Source organism: Microcaecilia unicolor, chromosome 3 (assembly GCF_901765095.1).
Source record: "Microcaecilia unicolor chromosome 3, aMicUni1.1, whole genome shotgun sequence".
In the NCBI taxonomy this organism is placed as follows: Eukaryota; Metazoa; Chordata; class Amphibia; order Gymnophiona; family Siphonopidae; genus Microcaecilia; species Microcaecilia unicolor.
This window is the reverse complement of record NC_044033.1, coordinates 255,308,465-255,336,039: the sequence shown is the minus strand read 5'-3', so window position 1 is coordinate 255,336,039 and position 27,575 is coordinate 255,308,465. Positions and strand designations below refer to the sequence as shown.

General features: G+C 44.7%; 1 protein-coding gene across 2 annotated transcripts; it reads right to left on the bottom strand.

The window, feature by feature from the left end:
* Nucleotides 1–1,920: 1,920 nt before the first annotated feature.
* On the bottom strand, nt 1,921–27,249 carry LIN7B (lin-7 homolog B, crumbs cell polarity complex component). 2 transcript variants are annotated; one of them, XM_030197950.1, is made up of 7 exons: nt 27,231–27,249; nt 7,353–7,544; nt 5,364–5,482; nt 4,827–4,898; nt 4,228–4,437; nt 3,067–3,230; nt 1,921–2,543 (listed from the first exon to the last, which is right to left on the bottom strand). In XM_030197950.1, the coding sequence occupies exons 2-7, from the start codon at nt 7,387–7,389 to the stop codon at nt 2,522–2,524; spliced, it is 624 nt and encodes a 207-aa protein (XP_030053810.1). In that variant the 5' UTR covers nt 7,390–7,544; nt 27,231–27,249; the 3' UTR covers nt 1,921–2,521. The 2 variants fall into 2 exon arrangements, with proteins under 2 accessions (XP_030053810.1, XP_030053809.1); XM_030197949.1 differs by lacking the exon at nt 27,231–27,249 and adding an exon at nt 7,661–7,832.
* Nucleotides 27,250–27,575: the final 326 nt, after the last annotated feature.

Here is a 27,575-nt window from a genome sequence, read left to right as displayed (position 1 = left end):
CAGAAACCCAAATTGTGGCAACACTCCATACTACAAATCCCAGGGCAAGTAGTTGCTTCCAGTGGTGTACCAAGGGGGGGGGGGGGCGGTCCACCCCGGGTGCACGCCGCTGGGGGGGTGCCGCGCGTCTGTCAGCAACGCTCGTTCCCTGCTCCCTCTGCCCCGGAATGGGTTACTTCCTGTTCTGGGGCAGAGGGAGCAGGGAACAAGTGAAGTCGACAGACGCGCGGCACCCCTTTCCCCCCCCCCAGCAGGTAAAGATGCACCTGGGGGGGGGTGTCATTTCGCCGGGGGGAGGTGTCCGTCGTTTCGCCGCTGGAGGGGGGGGGTGCCGCGCGTCTGTCGGCAACGCTCGTTCCCTGCTCCCTCTGCCCCGGAACAGGAAGTAACCCGTTCCGGGGCAGAGGGAGCAGGAAACAAACGTTGCCGACAGACGCACGGCACCCCCCCCAGCAGGTAAAGATGCACCCGGGGGGTGTCCGTCGCTTCGCGGGGGGGGGGGGGTCGCGCTGCACCTGGGGGGGGGGGGCGCATCGGCGCTCCGCCCCGGGTGTCAGCCACCCTAGGAACGCCACTGGTTGCTTCCCATGTCTGTCTCAATAGCAGGCTATGGACTTTAACTCCAGGAATTTGTCTAAACATTATTTAAACTCAGATACACTAATCGCTGTTACCACCTCCTCCGGCAAAGAGTTCCAGAGCTTAACTATTTGTTGAGTGAAAAAATATTTTCTCCTATTTGTTTTGAAAGTATTTCCATGTAACTTCCTCGAGTGTCCCCATGTCTTTGTACTTTTGGAACAAGTAAAAAATCAATTTACTTCTACACCACTCAGGATTTTGTAGACCTCAATCATATCTCCACACATCCGTCTCTTTTCCAAGCTGAAGAGCCCTAACCTCCTTAGCCTTTCCTAATACGAGAGAAGTTCCACCCCCTTTATCATTTTAGTCGCTCTTTGAACCTTTTCTAAATCTGCTATATCTTTTTTGAGATATGGTGACAAGAGCTGAACGCAATACTCAAGGTGCTGACACACTATGGAGCAATACAAGGGCATTATAGTATTTTCGGTCTTATTCACCATCCCTTTCCTAATAAATAATTCCTAGCATCCTGTTTAGTTTTTTGGCCGCCACTGCACACTGAGCAGAAGATTTCAGCATATTATCTACAATGATACCCAGTCTTTTTCTTGAGTGCTGACCCCCAAGGTGGACCCTAGCATCAAGTAACTATGATTCAGATTATTCTTTCCAATGTGCATCACTTTGCATTTGTCCACATTAAATTTCATCTGCCATTTGGACGCCCAGTCGTCCAATTTCCTAAGGTCTTCCTGCAATATTTCACAGTCCGCACATGTTTTAACAACCTTAAATAGTTTTGTATCATCTGCAAATTTAATCACCTCACTCATCGTTTATAAATATGTTAAATAGTACCAGCCCCCCTGCGGCACTCCACTGTTCACTCTCCTCCATTGGGGCACCGGACGATTGGAAGGTGGCCAATGTAACACCAATTTTTAAAAAGGGTTCCAGAGGTGATAGGGACTGAAAATACCAGAGGAGACTCCACCAAATACAGATAGTGCAGGGGAGACTCCAGCAAAACATAGAGAATGCAGGGGCTGAAAATACCAGAGGAAAATCCAGTAAAATGCAGAGAGCGCAGGGGCTGAAAATACCAGAATAAACTCCAGTACAATGCGGAGAGTGAAGGGGATGAAAATACCAGAGGAAACTCCAGCACAATAGGATACCAGAGGAAACTGGAAGTTCTTACAAAGTGATGCAGACAGAGACGTGCATAGTCACTACAAGCCTGCTGCCTGTTGCACCTGAGAGGTCCCTCCCCCCAGCACCCTACCCCAGATTATACAGAGTACAAGGCAATACTGTACATTATGAGCAGCCTCCGTGGTGAATAGTTTATTGGGGACACATTTAACGGAGATACATCACTCTATGCAGGCACCAGCCCTAGAAAGGAGCTTCCAGTAACAATCATATCCCTGGTTCGGCAGCTTCTGCACTCTGGGCTGCAGGAAACCCAGGCTCGGCTCCATTATCTTTTCACATGTCTGGAGGCCTTGGGTGACTTTTCCACCCCACCCGAAAACAAGCTGGGGGAGGGAGTCAGCATATCTTAGTGGTGCCGGTGAGGTGGAGCAGACCCCAGGGATGGCCAAACTGCAGGGCCATACCCAATGGACTGACTGGGCGTGCGTCTGTGGTTGTTCAGTCAGATGAGGAAGGTGACGTGTACACAGAACATTTGGGGTGTTTAGTCTAGTACAGAAGTGCACACATATGTGATCGATTACAAGACACAGAAACATATAATGTTCACAAGAGAAGGGGTGTGTCCCGGACTGCAGGCATGTGCGAGCATGTCTGTCCGTAGGACACAGAGAAGGAGAGGTAGCGTGCAGACCAGAGGGCGACCAGTTCATAAATAAATACATATCCATCTATACAAATCACAGGAGCTGAAGGAGATGGTGGACTCAGGTGATTAACCTCTGGACTCCAGCGACCTGTAGGAGAGAGGAAGACAAACTGCTGTCAATGTGATGAGCAATATGAGGGGGACAAGAAACCTGCAGGACAGACCCTCACAGTCACAAGGATGTAAGAAGAAGCCTGACAACAAGATTGTTAGACTGAGTGACTTCTACGGATGAGGAACTGGTATAAACTTGGGTTTGAAGAGGTCAGACAGGTAAGGAGAGAGTCTCTGAGAAAATCAGGCCTCACAGTTCAAACCTGTACAAGGTGTTTGTCCCAAAAAATCCCAAGCGATTGCTATGTAAGGAAAATGGCAACTGGGTGACAGCAGTAATAAAATGAACTGATTGGGTAGCTGTGTTACTTTTCCTACAGAAGAGTGATTGATGTCACATAGAAACAGGAGTGAACTCTCCCACAATTTGCCACTTCTCAGTGACAAGACCACAGGAGAGGACTGGAGACACTGGGGGTAACAGACTGTGGTCGATTATCAGTTTCCTTCTAGTCTGCAAACATGAACATGGGATATGAAACGCGCATGCCCCTTACGAGTAGCTGTTCTGTTGCTGCCGGCGTCTAGCTGTCCGCATTTTCTCAAATCTGGCTTCCATCTCTTCCAAAACCTTTGGCGTGTAGCGTACCACCAGCTTTACCGTACCCTGAGCTGCTTTGAGCAGCTCCACTGCTTTCTCATGCTGTTCTCCTTCCACACTCTGTACAGGGGGAAGAAGGGACAAGACTCCAGCATGACGTAATTAGGGCGACCACAATATTCTCCTCAGTTTGATACAGAAATTCAGGCTGAGGCCCCTATCACATCAGCAGCCATCAAGGCTTAGCACCACGCTTCCCTTCACATCTTCACCCATCAAGGCTCACCACCAAGGCCCCTACAGCATCACCACCCATCACCACGGAGACCACCACAAGGCTCACCAGTGAGACCTTCAAGACATTACCACCGAGGCCCCATCACATCACCAGCCATCAAGGCTCATCACTGATACCCCCATCATATCACCAGCCATTAAAGGCTCACCACTGAGACCCCCACAGCATCACTACCCATCAAGACTCACCATGGAGACCCCCATTACTTCTTCATCCATCAAGGCTCACCAGTGAGACCATCATCACATCACCAGCCATCAAGGCTCACTACTGAGGCCCCCACAGCATCCCCACCCATCACCACAGAGACCCCATCACATCTTCATCAATCAAGGCTCTCTAGTGAGACCCTCAAGACATCACTACCAAGGCCCCATCACATCACCAGCCATTAAGGCTCATCACCGAGACCCCTATCATATCATCACCCATTACATCACCAGCCATCAAGGCTACCACTGAGGCCCTCACAGCATCACCACCTATCAAGACTCACCACGGAGACCCCCATCACATCTTCATCCATCAAGGCTCAACAGTGAGATTCCTCAAGACATCACCATCAAGGCCCCATCAAATCACCAGTCATCAAGGCTCACTACTGAGGCCCCCACAGCATCACCACCCATCAAGGTTTACCACATAGACCCCTATCACATCACCACCCATCAATGCTGATGGCCGAGGCCCCAACAAATCACTATTCACCAAGAGTCTAGTCACTGTGACCAACATTAGCTGCATCACAAAAAACTACCAACACCCCTTTTGCTCCATATTTCTCTCCACCCCTGATACCTTAAGGATTCTGATACTCACCACTCCATTGACAGACAAGAGTTGGTCTCCTCGTTTCAGACCTCCGTGGCGGTCTGCTACACCCCCAGGAATAATGCGAGAGATGTAGATGGGGGAGTTCTGTTCCTTGCCCCCCATGATGTTGAAACCAAGTCCCTCATCCGTCTTGGGGAGCTCCACAACTCTGGGGTGGGCATGGCCTTCACTGGCTGCAAACGCTGCGACTGTGGCCTACAGGACAAGCAAGTTCACTTAATTTCAAAGATTTATTAATCACTACAGGGAATGGGAAAAGCTGATGGATACACACTGTCAGGGATACCGAGTGTTTCAACACAAAAAAAGAGAAAACACTTTAATCCAATAGGCCTGACATCAACAGAGAATATAGGGTACCACATGGTCTTCTGATGGAATTTAAACCTCCCACTAAGAGAGAGTGTGAAAAGAGGCCCAACCTTCCTCCGTGCAGGAGGGCCCCGGGTTCTAAGGATCCTAGGCAGGCATGGGCCTTGAAACCCTCCCTGCAGGGTGCCGTCACCACCACACCATTTGGCACTTTTCTGAGAGTGCCCCACTATCCCTGAAGGTCCATATGAGAACAGTAGAGATAAATGTACCTTGGCGGTGGCATGAGCCCTGATTTCCGCACTGCCTGTGATATCCAAGGTGTCGTACAGCTGTTCATAGACCTGTGACAAAAGAGAGAGGGAGTGAAGGATGGGGTACAGAGAGAGGGAGTGAAGGATGGGGTACAGAGAGAGAGAGGACTGTGTCCCTCATCACAGGAGGGTTGCATCCAGTTCCCCATGGAGAGAATTTAGTAAGATATTTCAAAGCCAGTAGGGCTGAGGAAAGGGGGGCTTGTAAGACATAGATGCAGTGCTTCTGTCCATATAGGACAAAACAAGTCAGGCACATGGTTCAAAAGTGGCCCTGAAGGTGGGCGAGATGAGAGATCACCCCTTCTCACCTTCAGAGGCAAGGGGTGACCAGTTACTGTAGACTATAGAGGGGGACAAAGAAAGAAATAGGGGAGAGGTCACGGCAGAGAAGCCTCTGTGTGTGTGTGTGCATTGAGTGGGAAGGGAATGAGGGTCACAGCACAGAAGCATATGTGTGAGTATGATGGGGGGGGGGGTTGCCCCCTGCCTTACCTCACGTATGGCTGAGCAGAACTTGCTTTGCAGGACGCGCTGCAGGGCCTGGAGCTTCTGAGGGGGAAGCTCTCCACTCCGCTGCAGTCTCTCCAGAAGTTCAATCGCCCGGGATACATCTGCAAACACAACAAAGAGAGAGAGAGTGCTCCAGGAGAACCCAAATACCTGAGAAAGAGACACCGTTCAGGGTACTCCAGTATAGAGAGGCAGTTTCTCTACAGATCTACAAGTGGGGTGTCCAGCAGCAGCCTGAGAAGTCATGCTACAGTGTGGGATGACAGTACTGGGACAGAGCTGCAGGTCAGATGTATTGAGAACCCGTCTTAATGACCAACAGGCGGCTCAGAGAAAGCCAGGACCCATTGTTTCCTCCATTCACCCATACAACGAATTTCAGCATCTGGGACACATGGCACCCACCAGGTTTTCTTTAGCTGGTACATTTGTCAAACACCAAAATCTGATTAAAGCAAACAGAAATCAGTTAATTTAATGATCGATCGTACCAGGGAGATGAGGTGACTTGGTCAGGCCCACATAGAGCCAGGAACAGACAGGAGGTCTGATCTAGGGGCCTAAAACTAGAGAATGACATGGGGACAAAGTTTGTCCCTGTCCCCACCCCGTCCCCGTGGGTTCTGTCTCCGTCCCCACCCCATCCCCACAGATTCTGTCTCCAACCCCGTCCCCGCAGGCTCTGTCTCTGTCCCCACCCCGTCCACCCAGGTTCTATCCATGTCCCCACCCCATCCCTTTGGACTCTGTCCTCATCTGCAGAAGCCTCTAACACTTATGATTTTATATTTAAATCTTTTTATTAACGTATAAAAAGGAATATACTGTGTAGTTTTTGTTTATAAATAACAGAAAACAATAATAACAATGAGCAACTATAATAAACCCTCCCACCACCACCACCCTCTACCCTTCCAGCCCCAACAATAGCTGACCTACTACCCCAAGGAATCCTAATCCACCCTGTTAAAATGTCCAGGGGTACAAAATACAACCCGTTCTGTATGCCCTAGAGGGGAGAAATATGCCCTGTGAAGTACTGTTATGATTTTAAGTCATTAACAATCTCAGGATTCAGTCTAGCTCTCCTGTCTTCCACAGTCCTTCCTGCAATAGAAGATGTGCTGGTAGCAGCAAATTTTGCTAGTTTTGGCCAGCATGTTTGACTGTTTTTCCTAAAAAATCAAAATATTATCATCTGCATTACTCAAACGTAAATAACAGTCCAATTCATTAACAGGCTTCAAAGTAGAAAATGACACAGGGACAAAGTTTGTCCCCGTCACCGCAGGATCTGTCCCCACCACGTCCCTGCAGACTCTGTCCCCGTCCCCACGGTTACTGCAGGTCACTGTCCCCGTGTCATTCTCTACCCAAAACTTCTCTTGAATTATAGCCTGGTGCTGCAGCAGCTAGGAACAGGTCCCCACTTTTACTCCAGAGCAACAGAGAAAGTGCAGGGGCTGAAACTATCAAAGGGAATCCAGGACAGCATAGAGTGCAGGGGCTGAAAATACCAGGAGACTCTAGTGAAATACAGAGAGCACAGAAGCTTAAAATACAAGAGCAGACTCCAGTAAAATACAGGGTGCAGGGGCTGAAAATACCAGAGGAGACCAGTAAAATGCAGATACTGTAGCATGGAGCAGAGTGTGCAGGGATGGATAATACCAGAGAATGCATCAGAGCGAAGTGTACAGGTGCGGGAAAATAGCAAAAGATAATATCATATAGGTTTAAGTGGTTTGCTTAAAGTCAGAAGCAGGAGGAGGGGTGAGAGGAATTTTCAGACCTATCCCTGTCACTGAGGAGGAGGTAGAGGAAGAGCTTCTCTCTGGGGTGCCCCATCCCTAGACATCTGTTCCACCAGCATCTCAGGGTGGTGAAGAAACACAGCCTGAACTACACATTCCCTCCCTCTCCCTTCAACCTCACAGCATCAGCGGGTACCTTTCAAAGCATATCCCTTACCTCGCTCCAGACCCAGAGGCTCAGTCAAAGCTGCCATTTTTACTCCAGCAATCACGTGATCCCCCTCCCCTCCAGCTGGGGAGGGGGGACAGAGGGCGGGATTAGCAGGTGCAGATCAGCAGAGACAAGAAGGGATGGAGGACCGCTCTCTCCTCCCCATCCTCCTGTAGCTTCCTTGCATCTGCTCTTCCTCTGCAAACACACACCCAGAGACATAGAAAAAGATGGAAAATTCAGAGATACAGGCCTAGCTCCCTTTTTCCAGGTTCTCGGCTGCTTGCCCCAAATTATGCTAAGCAAATCTTTACAATGAAAGGCAGAAAACATCTCGGGAGTCCAGCTCAGATAGACACTGCAGCCCAAAGGCATCCCGGAGCTGCCAGGCCTAGGACCAGGTGGGCTACGGGGACCCCTCAGCTCTAAGAGATGTATTTAGTCAAATAAAAAGACCAATACCAGAACCACATTACTTTAGCTAGTGTTAACCTGAGAAAAGGGTCCTTCTCCTCTTCCCCCTCCCCCCCCCCACTTCTTGTCACAGAGAAAGCCTCCTTAACTTTCTCTGGCATCCAAAATCCTATGATGGTAGGAACATCTATTAATAGTACAGCGAAGGCTGGCTGGTGAAACCCAGGCTCAGATTACTACAGGGGCTCCCAGGGTAGAGGCAGAAAACCACCCCCACCCCTTTTCCTCAGGGTCTCAGGCAAGATTCAGCTGTATAGAGCTACAGATCAACCCGCAAAATCGAGAGGGGGGAGGGGAGGGGCTCCAGTCCCCTGTTCTGTGGCCTGGTTCTGGGTAACCCTGCAAGCCAACATGAACACTGCAGAGATCATGTAGACTCAGGTGGCCAGTATGGAGACCAGCATCCTTTCTACTCCACCACAGGCATCCAGTGTTTTAAGCAATCCCATGCACTTTTGGGGAAGAGGGAGGCTTCCCCGTCTCTCTAGAATACCCTACTCAAGGACATCGCCTGAGAACAGGAGCAGTTATCTTTAGGCATGTAACTGAAGCCAGTGACACAGGAATACACCTGGCACTGACATCAGCCACAATTTCATGTCAGATGCCTGCGTGCAATCACTCAAGTCCTGCAAGGGGGGGGTGAGGGTGGAGATTCCTCTTGGATTTTCAGGTTCAGGAGCACCCACTAAGCAGAACTCCTGTAATAAGATCAAGCCTCACAGTGAAAGCAAGAATTACAAGAACAGCTCAGGTCTTTTGAGTCGTCCCTATGGAACAAGCATTTCCACCTGTTCTCCTAGAAAAGGAATGATTCATTGCTGTCCCTGAGCTCTCTCTTCACTGTCCATGCTATAATTACACTTTTGGAGCATCAATGTGATACCTACATGAGGCTCTGGTGAAGATCCAGTTTTCAGTGTCTGTGTTGTATTCATGCTTTACATGAATCAGCATGATACCTGCATGGGATTTGTTTTTCATCTCTCTGTGCTATATTCATGCTTTATCTGTATCACTGTGATACCTGCATGGGGCTGTGCTGTATCTATGCTTTACCTTTATCAGTATGACACAAGCACATGACTCTGATAAAAATCTGCTCTTCAGCTTCCATGCTATATTTGTGTTTTACACATATCAGTGTGATACCTATAGCAGCCTGTGATGAAGATCTAGTCTTCAGCTGTCTGTGCTGTATTCCTGTTTTACGTTTGTCAGTGTGATATCTGTACTGGACTCCAATGAAGATCCACTTTTCATTTGTCTGTGCTTTTTGTCTATTCATATGACACTTTGCTTGGAGATCTAATGAAGATTTCTTCTTCAGCTGTCTGTGATGTATTCACACATTACCTTTTTCAGTAGGACAGCTGCACGAGGCTCTGAAAATCTGTTCTTCAGATATCTGTACTGTATTCATTCTTAATTTGTATCAGGATGACATCTGCACAGGAGGCTCAGATAAATAAAATGAGCTCAGAACTAGGGAAACTAGTGTAAGTTCCACTTCTCTGATGCTCTTTGTGACTTATTTCCTCAGGTACCCACTTACATTGTAAATGTTTTGGAGCAGGGACTTATTAGACCTACTACTACTACTATTTAGCATTTCTATAGCACTACAAGGCGTACGCAGCGCTGCACAAACATAGAAGACAGTCCCTGCTCAAAGAGCTTACAATCTAATAGACAAAAAATAAAGTAAGCAAATCAAATCAATTAATGTGTAGAGGAAGGAGGAGAGGAGGGTAGGTGGAGGTGAGTGGTTGCAAGTCAAAAGCAATGTTAAAGAGGTGGGCTTTCAGTCTAGATTTAAAGGTGGCCAAGGATGGGGCAAGACGTAGGGGCTCAGGAAGTTTATTCCAGGCGTAGGTTGCAGCGAGACAGAAGGCGCAAAGTCTGGAGTTGGCAGTAGTGGAGAAGGGAACGGATAAGAAGGATTTATCCATGGAGCGGAGTGCACGGGAAGGGGTGTAGGGAAGGACAAGTGTGGAGAGATACTGGGGAGCAGCAGAGTGAGTACATTTATAGGTTAGTAGAAGAAGTTTGAACAGGATGCGAAAACGGATAGGGAGCCAGTGAAGCGACTTGAGAGGGGTAGTATGAGTAAAGCGACCCTGGCGGAAGACGAGACGGGCAGCAGAGTTTTGAACCGATTGGAGAGGGGAGAGGTGACTAAGTGGGAGGCCAGCAAGAAGCAGATTGCAGTAGTCTAAATGAGATGAGACAAGGGTGTGGATGAGGGTTTTGGTAGAGTGCTCGGAAAGAAAGGGGCGGATTTTACGGATGTTGTAAAGAAAGAAACGACAGGTCTTGGCGATCTGCTGGATATGAGCAGAGAAGGAGAGAGAAGAGTCAAAGATAACCCCAAGGTTTCACGCTGAGGAGACAGGAAGAATGAGAGAGCCATCAACAGAAATAGAAAACGGGGGGAGTGGGGAAGTGGGTTTGGGGGGAAAATGAGAAGCTCGGTTTTGGTCATATTTAATTTCAGGTGGCATTGAGACATCCAGACAGCAATGTCAGACAAGCACGCTGAAACTTTGGTTTGGATGCAAGGTGAGATATCAGGGGTAGAAAGGTAGATTTGGGAGTCATCAGCATAGAGATGGTAGAAAAAGCCATGAGATGAGATTAATGAACCAAGGGAAGAAGTGTAGATAGAAAAGAGTAGGGGACCAAGAACAGAACCCTGAGGTACGCTGACAGGCAGAGGGATAGAAGTAGAAGAGGATTCACCAGAGTGAACACTGAAGGTGCGGAGGGAGAGGTAGGAAGAGAACCAGGAAAGGACAGAGCCCTGGAATCCAAGTAAGGACAGGGTATCGAGGAGTATGCTGTGATCGACAGTGTCAAAAGCAGCGGAAAGATCAAGAAGAATGAGGATGGAATAGAGACCTCTGGATTTAGCCAGTAATAGGTCATTGGAGACTTTAGTAAGCGCAGTTTCGGTTGAGTGGAGAGGGCGAAAACCAGATTGTAGTGGGTCAAGAATAGCATGTGAGGAGAGAAAATCAAGGCAGTGGTGGTGAACAGCATGCTCAAGTAATTTGGAGAGAAAAGGGAGGAGGGAGATGGGTCGGTAATTAGAGGGACAAGTAGGGTCGAGTGAAGGCTTCTTAAGGAGAGGTGTGACCACAGCATATTTAAAGGCAGTAGGGACAGTTGCAGTGGAAAGTGAGAGGTTGAGAATATGACAGATAAAAGGAATAAGAGCAGGTGAGATGGCATTAAGGTGGGTGTGAATGGGATCAGAGGAACAGGTGGTACATTTTGAGGAAGAAAGGAGAAGTGTAGTTTCCTCTATAGTAACTTCAGGAAAGGAGGAAAAGGAATGAGGGGAAGGAGAGAGAGAGGGCAACGGACTAGTGGAGGGAGAGGTGGCGAGGTAGAGAATTCAAGGTTTATCTTTTGAACCTTGTCGTGAAAGAATTCAGCAAGGGTCTGAGGAGATAATGAAGGGGGAGTTGGGGGAGGGGGCACCTTGAGGAGAGAGTTCAATGTGGTGAAGAGAAGTCGAGCGTTAGAGCCAAGAGAGTTGGTCAGTTGGATATAATAATCCTGTTTGGCGCATAAAAGAGCAGATTGGAAGGAGGTCAGCATGAACTTAAAGTGTAAGAAATTAGCAAGGGCCTGAGATTTCCGCCAGAGGCGTTCGGCGGAGTGGGTACAGGAACGTAGACAGTGGATATTAGAAGTCAGCCAAGGTTGGGGTTTTGTACACCTTATAGGGCGGGTCATCAAAGGTGCAAGAGTGTCTAAGGCAGAGGATAGAGTATTGTTGTAAGAAGAAACAGCCTCGTTGACAGACGTGGATGGTGCCACAGTACAGAGGAGGTTTGAAACATGGGAGGATAGAGATGAAGGGTCAATATCGTGAAGATTCCTAGATAAATTAGATAAGATAGGACGGGACTGGGAGGGAGGAGATTTAAGTGTGAAAGTTATAAGATGGTGATCAGAGAGGGGAAGATCAGAGGCAAGGAAACTAGAGGGTGAACAGTTGGAGGAGAAGATAAGATCAAGACAGTGACCATTTTGATGAGTGGGGGAGGTGGAGCATAGTTGGAGATTAAAGGAGGATGTTAAAGCGAGTAACTTGGAAATATAAGAGTTGGAAGGATCATTAGCAGGAATATTAAAGTCATCAAGGATGAGAGAGGGGGAGGAAGGATCATGGAAGAAGGCAAGCCAGGCATCAAAGTCACTGAGAAAGGATGAAAGGGACTTATCAGGGGGACGATAAATGACCACTATTCGAAGAGGCAGAGGAGAGAAAAGGCGGATAGAGTGGACTTCAAAAGGAGGAGAACAGTGAGATTGAGGTGGAAGAAGGGGTTGAAATCTGGAGGAGGGAGAGAGAAGTAGTCCAACACCGCCCCCGCGACCAGCAGGGTGAGGAGTATGTGAAAAAAGATAACCGCCATGGCAGAGGGCTGCGACTGAAGCAGAGTCATCAGGGCAGAGCCAGGTTTCTGTTATGGCGAGCAGATGGAGGTGACGCGAGATAAAGAGGTCCTGGATATAGGGGAGTTTGTTACAGATAGAGCGGGCATTCCATAGGGCGCAAGAGAAGGGCAGAGAAGAGGAAGGGAGTAGAGGAATAGAGATGAGGTTAGAGAGGTTGCGGTGAGATCTGTAGAGTTGGGATAATAGTTGGTGAGGAGGGCCAGGATTGGGATTGATGTCACCGGCTGAGAGTAAGAGAAGGAGTAAAAGAGAGCGGAGGAGAGTAGGAGAGGTGTGGCCACGAAGGCATCGAAAGCGAGAGGTATTTCGGTGGAATGGGGAAGGCAAAATGGAGGGAAAAAAGAGACGGAGATTAAAAGCCAAGAGGGAGGAAGAGGGTAGGAGAGAAGGTGAGGTGATGAAGTCGATGGATGGGCAGTGAGTTCCTGTAGCGGAGAGAGGTAGGGGTGAGGGAAAAGATTAGAAAGGGACAGGGCTAGGAAGATAATGTGAATAGGGGCCATAAACGACTGAGGTGCTTTAGCAACTGGGAATATTAGATGTAAAGATAAAAATGCCTAACGGCGCGCGGCACCTAGAGCGGAGGCCCTGAGTGTATCGGAGTGGACCTGGGTGTCACCCCGGAGAAGGCTGTAAGGATATGCAGATGAGCTGCAAGTCCTCCACAGCACCTGAAAGGCAGCCGGTGGTAGAGCTGGGCACCTCTCAGTTGAGGAAAGGCTTACCAGAGGTTAGGCCGAAGCCAGCATACCTCCCCCTGAGGGTCGCCTACATAAGTATGTAAGTATTGCCATACTGGAACAGACCAAAGGTCCTTCAAGCCCAGCATCCTGTTTCCAACAGTGGCCAATCCAGGTCACAAATACCTGGCAAGATCCCAAAAAAGTACAAACATTTTATACTGCTTATCCCAGAAATAGTGGATTTTCTCCAAGTCCATTTAATAACGGTCTATGGACTTTTCCTTTAGGAAGCCGGCCAAACCTTTTTTAAACTCCGCTAAGCTAAACGCCTTTTACCACATTCTCTGGCAACGAATTCCAGAGTTTAATTACATGTTGAGTGAAGAAACATTTTCTCTGATTCGTTTTAAATTTACTACATTGTAGCTTCATCACATGCCCCCTAGTCCTAGTAATTTTGGAAAGCGTAAATAGACGCTTCACATCTACCCGTTCAACTCCACTCATTATTTTATAGACCTCTATCATATCTCCCCTCAGCCGCCTTTTCTCGAAGCTGAAGAGCCATAGCCGCTTTAGCCTTTCCTCATAGGGAAGTCGTCCCATCCCCTTTATAATTTTCGTCGCCTTTCTCTGCACCTTTTCTAATTCCACTATATCTTTTTTGAGATGTGGCGACCAGAATTGAACACAATATTCGAGGTGCGGTCGCACCGTGGAGCAATACAAAGGCATTATAACATCCTCATTTTTGTTTTCCATTCCTTTCCTAATAATACCTAACATTCTATTTGCTTTCTTAGCCGCAGCAGGACACTGAGCAGAAGGTTTCAACGTATCATCAACGACAACACCTAGATCCCTTTCTTGGTCCGTGACTCATAACGTGGAACCTTGCATGACATAGCTATAATTCCGGTTCCTCTTTCCCACATGCATCACTTTGCACTTGCTCACATTAAATGTCATCTGCCATTTAGACGCCCAGTCTTGTCAGGTCCTCTTGTAATTTTTCACAATCCTCCCGCAATTTAACGACTTTGAATAACTTTGTGTCATCAGTAAATGTAATTACCTCACTAGTTACTCCCATCTCTAGATCATTTATAAATATGTTAAAAAGCAGCGGTCCCAGCACAGAACCCTGGGGAACCCCACTAACTACTCTTCTCCATTGAGAATACTGACCATTTAACCCTACTCTCTGTTTTCTATCTTTTAACCAGTTTTTAATCCACAATAGAACACTACCTCCTATCCCATGACTCTCCAATTTCCTCTGGCGTCTTTCTTGAGGTACTTTGTCAAATGCCTTCTGAAAATCCAGATACACAATATCAACCGGCTCACCTTTATCCACATTTGTTCACCCCTTCAAAGAAATGTACGGATCTGCTCAGTGTGCTGCTGCGGCTAGGAAAGCGAATAGAATGTTGGGTATTATTAGGAAAGGTATGGAAAACAGGTGTGAGGATGTTATAATGCCGGTTTATCGCTCCATGGTGCGACCACACCTTGAGTATTGTGTTCAATTCTGGTCGCCGCATCTCAAGAAAGATATAGTAGAATTGGAAAAGGTGCAGCGAAGGGCAACTAAAATGATAGCGGGGATGGGACGACTTCCCTATGAAGAAAGACTAAGGAGGCTAGGGCTTTTCAGCTTGGAGAAGAGACGACTGAGGGGAGACATGATAGAGGTATATAAAATAATGAGTGGAGTGGAACAGGTGAATGTGAAGCGTCAGTTCACGCTTTCCAAAAATACTAGGACTAGGGGGCATGCGATGAAACTACAGTGTAGTAAATTTAAAACAAATCTGAGAAAATGTTTCTTCACCCAACGCATAATTAAACTCTGGAATTCGTTGCCGGAGAACGTGGTGAAGGCGGTTAGCTTGGCAGAGTTTAAAAAGGGGTTAGATGGTTTCCTAAAGGACAAGTCCATAAACCGCTACTAAATGGACTTTGGGAAAAATCCACAATTCCAGGAATAACATGTATAGAATGTTTGTAAATTTGGGAAGCTTGCCAGGTGCCCTTGGCCTGGATTGGCCGCTGTCGTGGACAGGATGCTGACTGAGCTCGATGGACCCTTGGTCTTTTCCCAGTGTGGCATTACTTATGTACTTATGTAGATTGGTGAGGCAAGATTTCCCTTTACTAAATCCATGTTGACTTTGTCTCATTAATCCATGCTTTTGTATATGCTCTGTAATTTTGTTCTTAATAATAGTCTCTACCATTTTGCTCAACACCGACGTCAGACTCACCGGTCTAGAATTTCCCGATCTCCTCTGGAACCTTTTAAAAAAATCGGCGTTACATTGGCCACCCTCCAATCTTCCGGTACCACGCTCAATTTTAAGGATAAATTACATATTTCTAACAATAGCTCCGCAAGCTCATTTTTCAGTTCTATCAGTACTCTGGGATGAATACCATCCCGTCCAGATTTGCTACTCTTCAGTTTGTAGAACTGCCCCATTACATCCTCCGGGTTTACAGAGAATTCATAAGTTTCTCTGACTCGTCAGCTTCGAATACCATTTCCAGCACTGGTATCCCACCCAAATCTTCCTCGGTGAAGACCGAAGCAAATAATTAATTTAATGTCTTCGCTATGGCTTTGTCTTCCCTGATCACCCCTTTTACTTCTCGGTCATCTAGTGGTCCAACCGATTCTTTTGCCGGCTTCCTGCTTTTAATATACCTAAAAAACATTTTACTATGTGTTTTTGCCTCCAATGCAATCTTTTTTTTTCGAAGTACCTCTTAGCCTTCCTTATCAGCGATTTGCATTTGACTTGACATTCCTTATGCTGTTTCTTATTATTTTCAGTCAGTTCCTTCCATTTTCTGAAGGATTTTCTTTTAGCTCTAATAGCTTCCTTCATCTCACTTTTTTTTTTTTTATTTATAATTTCACATAATTACAAGATACACTTGTTAAAGAAAACTCAGAATTGAAATATCAATCAGAAGAAATTACAATAGTATTTCTCATATCCATAGAAACAATATTTTCCTATCTTAGACCACCAACACTTAGGGGGGAGTTAAAGAACTTGAGGAGAACAAAAAACAAATTATTTTTCTTATTTAAGCAATAGGACCTAGACCGCCCCACAGGTAGTCAATACTTCATTATTTCCCTTAATCCAAGAGGTCATTTGACAATCTTCTTTGATCCAACAAAGCTTTTCAATTGTTCAGGTTCATAGAAAATGTACTTATTATCCAAGTACAGTGGGGGAAATAAGTATTTGATCCCTTGCTGATTTTGTAAGTTTGCCCACTGACAAAGACATGAGCAGCCCATAATTGAAGGGTAGGTTATTGGTAACAGTGAGAGATAGCACATCACAAATTAAATCCGGAAAATCACATTGTGGAAAGTATATGAATTTATTTGCATTCTGCAGAGGGAAATAAGTATTTGATCCCTCTGGCAAACAAGACCTAATACTTGGTGGCAAAACCCTTGTTGGCAAGCACAGCGGTCAGACGTCTTCTGTAGTTGATGATGAGGTTTGCACACATGTCAGGAGGAATTTTGGTCCACTCCTCTTTGCAGATCATCTCTAAATCATTAAGAGTTCTGGGCTGTCGCTTGGCAACTCGCAGCTTCAGCTCCCTCCATAAGTTTTCAATGGGATTAAGGTCTGGTGACTGGCTAGGCCACTCCATGACCCTAATGTGCTTCTTCCTGAGCCACTCCTTTGTTGCCTTGGCTGTATGTTTTGGGTCATTGTCGTGCTGGAAGACCCAGCCACGACCCATTTTTAAGGCCCTGGCGGAGGGAAGGAGGTTGTCACTCAGAATTGTACGGTACATGGCCCCATCCATTCTCCCATTGATGCGGTGAAGTAGTCCTGTGCCCTTAGCAGAGAAACACCCCCAAAACATAACATTTCCACCTCCATGCTTGACAGTGGGGACGGTGTTCTTTGGGTCATAGGCAGCATTTCTCTTCCTCCAAACACGGCGAGTTGAGTTCATGCCAAAGAGCTCAATTTTTGTCTCATCTGACCACAGCACCTTCTCCCAATCACTCTCGGCATCATCCAGGTGTTCACTGGCAAACTTCAGACGGGCCGTCACATGTGCCTTCCGGAGCAGGGGGACCTTGCGGGCACTGCAGGATTGCAATCCGTTATGTCGTAATGTGTTACCAATGGTTTTCGTGGTGACAGTGGTCCCCAGCTGCCTTGAGATCATTGACAAGTTCCCCCCTTGTAGTTGTAGGCTGATTTCTAACCTTCCTCATGATCAAGGATACCCCACGAGGTGAGATTTTGCGTGGAGCCCCAGATCTTTGTCGATTGACAGTCATTTTGTACTTCTTCCATTTTCTTACTATGGCACCAACAGTTGTCTCCTTCTCGCCCAGCGTCTTACTGATGGTTTTGTAGCCCATTCCAGCCTTGTGCAGGTGTATGATCTTGTCCCTGACATCCTTAGACAGCTCCTTGCTCTTGGCCATTTTGTAGAGGTTAGAGTCTGACTGATTCACTGAGTCTGTGGACAGGTGTCTTTCATACAGGTGACCATTGCCGACAGCTGTCTGTCATGCAGGTAACGAGTTGATTTGGAGCATCTACCTGGTCTGTAGGGGCCAGATCTCTTACTGGTTGGTGGGGGATCAAATACTTATTTCCCTCTGCAGAATGCAAATAAATTCATATACTTTCCACAATGTGATTTTCCGGATTTAATTTGTGATGTGCTATCTCTCACTGTTACCAATAACCTACCCTTCAATTATGGGCTGCTCATGTCTTTGTCAGTGGGCAAACTTACAAATCAGCAAGGGATCAAATACTTATTTCCCCCACTGTATTTGATTAGACATTTACATGGATAGGCTAGCAAAAAGCTAGCTCCCAAAGCTTTAACTTCGTCTCTCAATAACAGAAACTCTCTTCTCTTTTCCTGGGTAAATCTAGTGACATCTGGATAGATCCACAAGCGAGATCCCAAAAAAGTTTTTCGAGCATTTTTAAAGTACAGTTTCATAATTGAATTTAGGTCTTGCTCAAAGACCAGAGAAACTAGCAAAGTTGAACTTCATCTCACTTTTTAACCATGCTGGCTGTCATTTGTGAATGTGAATGATAAGACACCTTGAGTACAATTTAGAAAAAAAACAGGCTTTAAAAAAATCCACTCCTCCCCTCCCTCAGCAGTTTGTGCTGTATGCATGTTTTATAGATAGGTGTCATGTCTGCATGGGGTTCTGGTAAGGGTCACAGCGATGCCTGAGGTAGGATTCCTAAGCAGCTCTCCTGACCTGCAATGCACACACGCCCACAAACTTGTAATAACAAATAAATAAAGGGAAAAGCTGTGCCCATTTTAATTGCTAGCCAGAGAGAAGCCAGGTACATTCCACAAGGAGCAGCCCCTGAGAGGAAGAGGCAGCTAGGCCAGGATTTCAAGATCTTGCTCAAACATGATTTGATGTCATTCAGAGAATCACATCACTTACATCCAATAATTTTATTTAGAATTCATATAAACACAAGCATCACCCAAAACCATTTTTAATTTTAACTTCATTGTCGTCAAATCTACAGAAATCCACTGTCAGCTAATTCCCTATTTGTCCATTGTGCCATAAGTAATGTTACCTGTGCCCATTTGGTTCCACAACCTTCTCATGCCTCTCTGTTGCTATTCCACAAGTTCTCATCTCTATGAGATGCAAAATGCCAAGGCAACTCCTCAACTTGAAACTCAAAACATTTTGTTTCTTTGTGATTTATTTGTTACATTTGTATCCCACATTTTCCCACCTATTAACAGGCTCAATGTGGCTTACATAGTACCGTATGGCGTTCGCCAAGACCGGTAGGAACAAATACAATGTGATATTGAGGTAGAGTAAGGCACATGTGTTACAGACACATTGGGGAATTATAGAGAGGAGGAGTTACGGTATGTCCGATTACGAGTTTTGATTTCTTGTGTAGCAGGGCTCAGGCATTTAAGTCGGGTCCGTAGGGTATGCCCTATTAAATAGGTTGGTTTTTAGTGATTTTAGGAAGTTTAGGTGGTTGTATGTAGTTTTCACGACTTTTGGAAGTGTGTTCCATAGTTGTGTGCTTATATAGGAAAAGCTGGTTGCATAGGTTGACTTGTATTTGAGTCCTTTGCAGCTGGGGTAATGGAGGTTTAAGTATGTTCTTGATGATGATTGTGTTTCTGGTTGGTAAGTCTGAGATGTGTCATGTATCCCGGGGCTTCGCCGTACATAATTTTATGAACCATGGTGCAGATTTTGAAGGCAATACGTTCATTGATTGGGAGCCAGTGCAGTTTTTCTCGGAGGGGTTTGGCACTTTTGAAGCGCGTTTTTCCAAATATAAGTCTGGCTGCTGTGTTTTGGGCGGTCTGTAGTTTCTTTATGAGTTGTTTTTTGCATCCTGCATAGATACCATTGCAGTAATCTGCATGGCTTAGTAGCATTCATTGTATCAGGTTGCGAAATGTTTCTCTCAGGAAGAATGGTTTCACACAAAAAGCTAGCAAAGTTCTGTGATTTGCTGGAAAATAACTCTCTGAACATGTTGATGGATTGGATATCTTCAGGCAGAAGACAACTGGGTATCTCTTGATTCTCCAATGTTCTGTAACAACATCACTCTGTATTTGTTTCATCACCGGAGGTGGCTAACACCTCACAGTACTATGTAAGCCACATTGAGCCTGCAAAGAGGTGGGAAAATGTGGGGTACAAATGCAACAAATAAATAAATAAAGCTGGATTTTCTACAGCCCAAAAACTTGCTTTGGAAAGATCATGTGAAGTGGTCAACTTATAATGCCAAGAACACTGGAAATGGTTGAGCTGGTGTGGGACAGAGAACCCAAAATAAATCTAAGAAATAGTGTGATCAAATGATGATTTCCTTATCAGCCTCACAAAACTTCAATAATAGTGTCCCTAAATAATCTGTTACACTGTAGACTTCAGAGGGTGCAGATCATCAACCTTAAAAGTTTTTATTTATTTATTAACATTTATATCACACATTATCTCAAACATTGTCGGGTTTAATGTGGTTTACAAACAACTTGAGATTATGAGCATTGTTTACAAGGAAGATTATTAACAAAGCCATGATTGATGATCTCAAGAGACGATAACAATGGAGAACGTGTATCAATACTCACTAAGAACAAACTTGTTAAAGGGGTTTTAGACCATGGATGTGGGTGAACATATTTCTTATTTTATTGTTGCTGATTATTATCCATTAGTAAAAATGTTTTAAAGAGGCAGGTTTTTAGCATTCTATGGAAACTTGCATAATTATTTAAGGCTTTGATATGGTTTGGAAGGGAATTCCACCACTTGGTGCCTTGATAGTAGAATCCGGATGTAAATATCAATTTATAAACAACTTTCCTGCAACTGGGAAAGTGCAGCATCAAATAGTTACATCCTCCTAGTATTGCATTACATGGAGGAAGGTCAACTAAAGTCTGTATGTAGGGAGAAGCCATACCATTTAGTATTTAATAGATGAATCCACATAGTTTGAACGCAACCCAGGCTCTGATTAGTAGCCAATGCAACTTTTGAAGCAATGGGGTAGCTCTCACATATTGGGGCTATCTTAAAGATAAGATGTGCTGCTGTATTCTGTACTATTTGCAGCTTTTTTTAGCATTGCTTCTTTGCAGCCGGCATAAATCACATTGCAATAATCTATTTGGGATAAAACAAGGGATTGCATTTAAGTACAGGTTTAGCTGGAGAAAAAAAAATCTTATCCTTTTTAATTTCCATAGTGTTCTGAAGATTTTTGTTACCACTTGAGACACCTGAGGTTCTAGTGAGAGATATTGATCATGCCATTGTTGAAGGGGAGGTATATTGTTACATCACCTGAATAGATGAAGGTGTTTATACCAGATGCCTCCAGTTTCCTACTCAGAGAAGCCTTTATGAAACTGAATTGTTTGGGAGGGGAGCATTGTGGCAACCCACAATCTGGGACCCGAGGGGGAGACATAAATCCTGATTATTTTACTTGATAGGATCTGTATTTTAGGAAGCCAATGAAGGAATTTCCCCACATATGCCTAGATTATCCAGCAAACCTAGTAATATATCATGGTCAACTACTTCAATGGCACTGGACATATCAAACTTTGCACTATGATCTTCTTACCAGTGCCGATCTCACGTCTAAAGTTAGCCATGAGTGTAGTTATGACACCTTCTCTGCTATAGGTGGGGTGAAACCCCGATGGAGAACTATGAAGAAAAGGAGGTTAGATATTCCATGAGCTGGTGTATAACCAGACCTTCCATTACCTTGACCAACTGAGGGATTGAAGCCACTGGTCTATAGTTAGTAACATCAGACGTTGGTATTTTGGTATAGAAATTAAGACAATGTTACCCTTAATTGGGAAATGACCATACGAGAGCATAAAGGAAATGTGAACTTTTAGATGGGTGATGAACCAATCAGATGTTACTTTTAGTATGTGACTTGGGCATGTATCTAATGTGCAATGTGATGAGAAATATTTTACTTAGGATAATGTAGGTAGTGTGAATGCAGACCAAATTCTATCTGCTTTAATGTCTGTATTCCAATGGTCAAGTTCTAGAACGAAGTTTACTGAGTTAGTGTTAGAATGTGGATGTTATTTCTGAGTTTGATTGTCTTTTGTTTGAAATAATTAGCTAATTGTTCCGCTGAGGGGGTAAGGTCATTGTTCAGTGTTAAGTTTTGGGTTGGTAGTAGGTTAAGGCCATATAATACCATAACAAATTAGTTTTTGCTAACTTTGGGCCTCTTTTTTATAAGCCATGTTAGCGATTCCTGTGTGCTAAATGAGAGGAAGCCCATTCAATTCCTATGGGCTTCCTCTCATTTGCCACACAGGAATCACTAGTGTGGCTTTGTAAAAGAAGCCCTTTATTTTATTTTTGAATTCTTTGACAGATATTCATTTTCAAATTTTCATGCCATTTTCATCTAAAAGATGAGTAATTTTCTGCATTTAAAAATCATATAATTTTATTAAAAGATGTTTTCAAATGGTTATAAAATATAACACTTTGAGAACACCCACTGGACCGAGGAGGTGGGTGCATGAGAATCATTAACATAAAACTTTCAAGGTTGATGACCTGCACCACTGAGTTCTACAGTATAACAGTATAGGGAAACTATTATTGAAGTTTTGTGAATGACACCGTGTTTGCTGATACTTCCTTATGAGCCTGACATCTCTTTACATGCTCTTGATCAAGTGATGGGTAATTGGAAAACCAATCCACTACAAATCAAGCCTGCAGCTGGCCAAAGCCATTTAACCGGGTGCAGTCCGATGCTGGCTTCCATGCATTAGTGGACTCAGTGCAGGAGAAATTACTTCCCACAAACTAGTTGCAGCAACCCCAACGTTAGTCCATGTGTATGTTCCATGGTCAAGGAATTTGTTTAGAAATTTATTTTTTTATTTTTGTTACATTTGTACCCCGCGCTTTCCCACTCATGGAAGGCTCAATGCGGCTTACATAGGGGCAATGGAGGGTTAAGTGACTTGCCCAGAGTCACAAAGAGCTGCCTGTGCCTGAAGAAATCATCACTGCTGGCCAAAGTTGGGTTTCACAAGTTCCCTGACACAACTCAAATGTTTAAATTGTTTTTGGGCAAAGATATTGTATCTCCAGTACAAGAACTTAAGAGCAAATTAACATTAATTAAATTATAATAAATATAATAAACATCTGCCAATTATAATAAATTTTATATCTGCCAACGAGACATGATGTCCAGGGACATGTATTGTCAGTTTGGTGCCAAGATTAGAGATGTAGTGGAAAGATTGCCTAGACTCATCAAGACTAATGACCACTATCCTCTGCTGCTAGTCCATGTGGGAACAAATGATACTGTGCTAGGTATCCTACTAACATATCAAATGTGACTTCATGGCTCTGGGTCAGAAGGTAAAGCATTTAGGTGCACAGGCAGTGTTTTCATCGATTCTTCCTGCCGAAGGTAAAGGCCGAATGAGGGAAGCTCACATCCTGGAGCTAAATGAATGGCTGCGTGGATGGTGCCAACATGAGCGCTTTGGTTTCTTTGACCATGGGATGATTTTCCAAGAGCTACTGAGTGGCGATGGTGTCCATCATTCAAGATAGGGATGAAATGTCTTCGGTAACAGACTGGCTTAAGTACTAAAGAGAGCTTTAAACTAAATTCACGGGGGATGGGTGAGAAAAGCCCCAAAGTCATTAGCAATCCTCAGGAACGTGACATCAAATCCTTCTATAACAGATTGTTTGTAGGACAAGAATCTCCTTTGGCGTTGTGTCCTCACACCCCTTCGTCCTGGAAGAGGTAGTTTCTGGCACAGCATAGGCGATTTTGGTTCAGTCTTATAGAGTACTGCAATATCTTATAGCTTGGCATGCTGTGGAACACTGCCTCTTCCTTTTACAGTTATTAAAACCTTGATTTTAACATTTTTTTTAAATCCCATCGTACCTATATGACTGTGCGACACGTCCAGAGGACCTACTTACAAATTTCATCATTAAAGTAGAGCTTGTAAGAAGAGGGAAAGGGGCATTCCTACACCGTGCCAGCCCTGTAGAATTAAATGCTCAAAGGTCTTCACGCTGTTTTTCTTTTCTAACAATTCGGTTTATTCAAACATCTCGAACAATGATGATCATTCAGTTCTACACCTCTAACTCTATTGTTTTGCTATTTTATATTTTATGTTCAGTATTTGACAAATAAACTGAAGTACTGATGGAGAACTATTACATTCTATATAATAATTCTCACCTCCAACGTTCTATGCTTGGGACCGTGGCTCCCTGGCTGCAAGTGGTCTGCAAGGCAGACACGCACGGACGTCACTGACGTCAACACAGCTGATTCCAAGGCAAGGGGAGGAGTAGGGAAACACGCGCAGTGTGTTTCCCTACTCCTCCTACTGCCTCGGAATCAGCTGTCACCCCCCCCCCCCGCGCTATGGCCCCCTCGAAACCCCCCCCCCTCCCGCAAACCTGTCGACCCCCCCCCCCCGGAACGCCGAAAACTGCCGCCACCGCCGTTGTTGTGCTACCTTCCCTTCCCGTAGGGTCTTCAATCATCTTCTTAGAAAGTTTAACTCCGTGCGTCTGATGTCAGACGCACGGAGTTAAACTTTCTAAGATGATTGAAGAACCTACGGGAAGGGAAGGTAGCACAACGGCGGCGGTGGCGGCAGTTTTCGCTGGCACGGGGGGGGGGGGGGGGAACGCCAGGTTCGCAGAAGGGGGGGGGGGGGGGAATTGCCTGCCTAAGGCCCGTTTCTGTGGTTTTTACTAGTCATGATAATAAAGGAATATCTGCTAGAACTGTGTTGCTTTTTTTTTTATTATTGTGCATGTAAACCTGTACTCCACTCAGAATTGTGGACAGAGTGCAATATATTTTTTTAGTAAATTACATAGTAACATAGTAGATGATGGCAGAAAAAGACCTGCATGGTCCATAAATAATCATTGTTAGTGCTGTTTTGAATAAAGCATTTATTATTTATTAGCAACCATTTAGCATACTGGTTGGGCTATGATGATTTTTTTTCCTGGGAAGCATGAAACAATAGCAGCTATTAACACTTTTGCATATCTTGATTGAAGTAAGAAACTGGAGTGAATTGAGACCGATGATGTTTGAGGTCAAATTCAGTCGCCTAAAATTATGCCCTTTTGAAAGATGTCATGTCCAATGCTGTGATCGCAAACATCATACAAAATCAGAGCACATTCTGACCCTGTACTACACCAAGGTCCGTTGGCTCTCACGCACTCATAAATTTTCACTCATCTCTTGCCATTCTCTTATTCTTGGGAGTCATATCACAACCTCCGAGAAAAACTCTGACGATGCTGTTTCAAACTCATCTTGTTTCCTATTTTTTTCTTGGCTGCCTGTTCATTGAGGGCCTTTTAATTGTGCAAAATGTGGCCATCTCCCTCTTTACTGGTGCTCCATTGTCTGCTCCCATCACTCCTTGTTAAATCGCAAGAAGATTGTGAAACACTGCAAGAACACCTAATTTATTAATTTGTTATATTTGTATCCCACATTTTCCCACCTATTTGCAGGCTCTATGTGGCTTACATAGTGCCAGAGCGGCATTTGCAGGCTCCGGTGTGAACAAATACAAAGTGATGCTGTGGTAGGATAGAGTTAATGTGGCAGAGCCACATTAGGGAATCGTACAGATGAAGAGTTATGTCCATTACGTTCTTTAGTTTTGTTGTGTTGCAGAGGTCAGGCATTTAAGTTGGATTGGTGGGGTATGCCTTTTTGAACAGGGTAGTTTTTAGTGATTTCCGGAAGTTCAGGTGGTCGTATGTCGTTTTCAAGGCTTTTGGTAGTGCGTTCCACAGTTGTGTGCTTATGTAGGAGAAGCTGGATGCGTAGGTTGATTTGTATTTAAGGCCTTTGCAGTTTGGGTAGTGCAGGTTTAGATATGTTCGTGTTGATTCGGATGTGTTTCTAGTTGGTAACGTCGATTAGGTCTGTCATGTATCCCGGGGCTTCACCGTAAATGATTTTGTGAACCAGGGTGCAAATTTTGAAAGCAATGCGTTGATTGGGAGCCAGTGTAACTTTTCACGGAGCGGTTTTGCGCATCTAAGGGCAGTGGTTCCAAAGCTGATGGGGCAATAGGAAAAAAAATGATTGAACCAGTATTGGGACCAGTGTTATTTAACATATTTATAAATAATATGGAAATCTGAATGACGAGTGAGGTGATTAAATCTGCAGATGGTACAAAACTATTCAAGGTTATTAAGACACATGCGGACTGTGAAATATTGCAGGAAGCCCTTACGAAATTGGAAGGCTGGGCATCCAAGTGGCAGATGAAATTTAATGTGGACAAATGCAAGGTGATGCACATTGGAAAGAATAATCCAAATCATAGTTACCCAATGCTAGGGTCTACCTTGGGGATCAGCACTCAAGAAAATGATCTAGCTGAAATCTTCTGCTCGGTGTGTGGCGGTGGCCAAAAACAACAACAGAATGCTAGGAATTATTAGGAAAGGGATGGTGAATAAGACTGAAAATACTATAATGCCTCTGTATCGCTCCATGGTGCGACTGCAACTTGAGTATTACATTTAGTTCTGGTCACTGTATCTAAAAAAAGATACAGTGGAATTAGAAAAGGTTTAAAGAAGAGCGACCAAAATGATAAATGTTCAGACCAGAATGTGTGTCTCAATAGCACACTGTGGACTTTTCCTCCAGGAATTTGTCCAACCCTTTTTTAAACCCACATACACTAACCGCTGTTAATAGATCCTCCAGCAAAGAGTTACAGAGTTTTAACTATTCGTTGAATGGAAAAATATTTCCTCCTACTCGTTTTAAAAGTATTTCCATGTAACTTTCTTGAGTGTTCCCTAGTCTTTGTACTTTTGGAACTAGTAAAATATTGATTTACTTTTACTTGTTCTACAGTACTCAGTATTTTGTAGACCTCAATCATATCTCCCCTCATCCATCTCTTTTCGAAGCTGAAGAGCCCTAACCTCTTTAGCCTTTCCTCATATGAGAGAAGTTCCATCCTCTTTATTATTATTATTTGTTACATTTGTATCTCACATTTCTCTGCATTTCGTAAACCACTTTGATGGGTTCTGAAAGGTAGTATATTAAGTGACAAAATAAATACAGGAGGCGAGTTTTTCAAACTGAAAGGAAGCTCTGGAATGAGTGTGGCATACAATGAAGGTGGAAGAGAACAGACTCAGGTATAACCTAAGGAAATACTTCCTTACGGAAAGGGTAGGAGGTGTAGGTGATGGAGAGAAAATGTATCTGAATTCAAGACAGCATGGGGACACGCACATATCTCTTTTTAGGGAGAGGAAGAGATAACGGATATTATGGATGGGCAGACCGGACAGACCATATGGTCTTTATCTGCTATCATTTTCTCTGTCTCCAAGTTCTAAAACTTTTTGAAGGCCCTCCCAAGTATATTAGTACATACAAACTTGTAAGTAGAGAATTGTACGGGGACAGAAATTTCACCCATCCCTGCACATCCCCAATGGAATCTAACCCAAATATACCTGTACCTGCTTAAAATCCATTCCATCCCCACCCATATTTGCAGTACTCAATGCAGTTATTTACTTGTTTGCAGCCCACTGTTTCTTCCCAACAGCCTCCCATGTTTTTTTTTTTATGGTACTCACTATTCAACCAATGAGTGCTCCAAGTCTCAGTCTGGTGTTCCAGCTGCCTCTCTGGACATTCCAAGCCTCATCTTGGCACTCCAACTTCCTCTCTCCACACATTCTAAGCTTCATTCTTGTGCTCCAATTGCTTCTCAGTGATTTCCAAGCCGCAGCAGAAATTTTGACTACACTACCACTGAAATCTCACAGCAAATTATTCCATCCCTGTGGGAATCCCTTGGCAACATTTTCCATCCTGTGGTATTCCCAGTCCCTATTCAGCTCTCTACTCACAAGCCCTTCCCTATCAATGGTCAAGGGTGGCATTCTAAGTGTAATAAAACCAAGCCTCTGAAACTTCAT

Coding starts and splice junctions, on each gene's coding strand:
- LIN7B (XM_030197950.1), bottom strand. CDS start 7,389: ATGGCAGCTTTGACTGAGCCTCTGGGTCTGGAGCGAG. Junction 5,483..7,352: donor GCCTCTGGGTCTGGAGCGAG/GTAAGGGATATG, acceptor TTGTGTTTGCAG/ATGTATCCCGGGCGATTGAA. Junction 2,544..3,066: donor CAGCAACAGAACAGCTACTC/GTAAGGGGCATG, acceptor TCTCTCCTACAG/GTCGCTGGAGTCCAGAGGTT.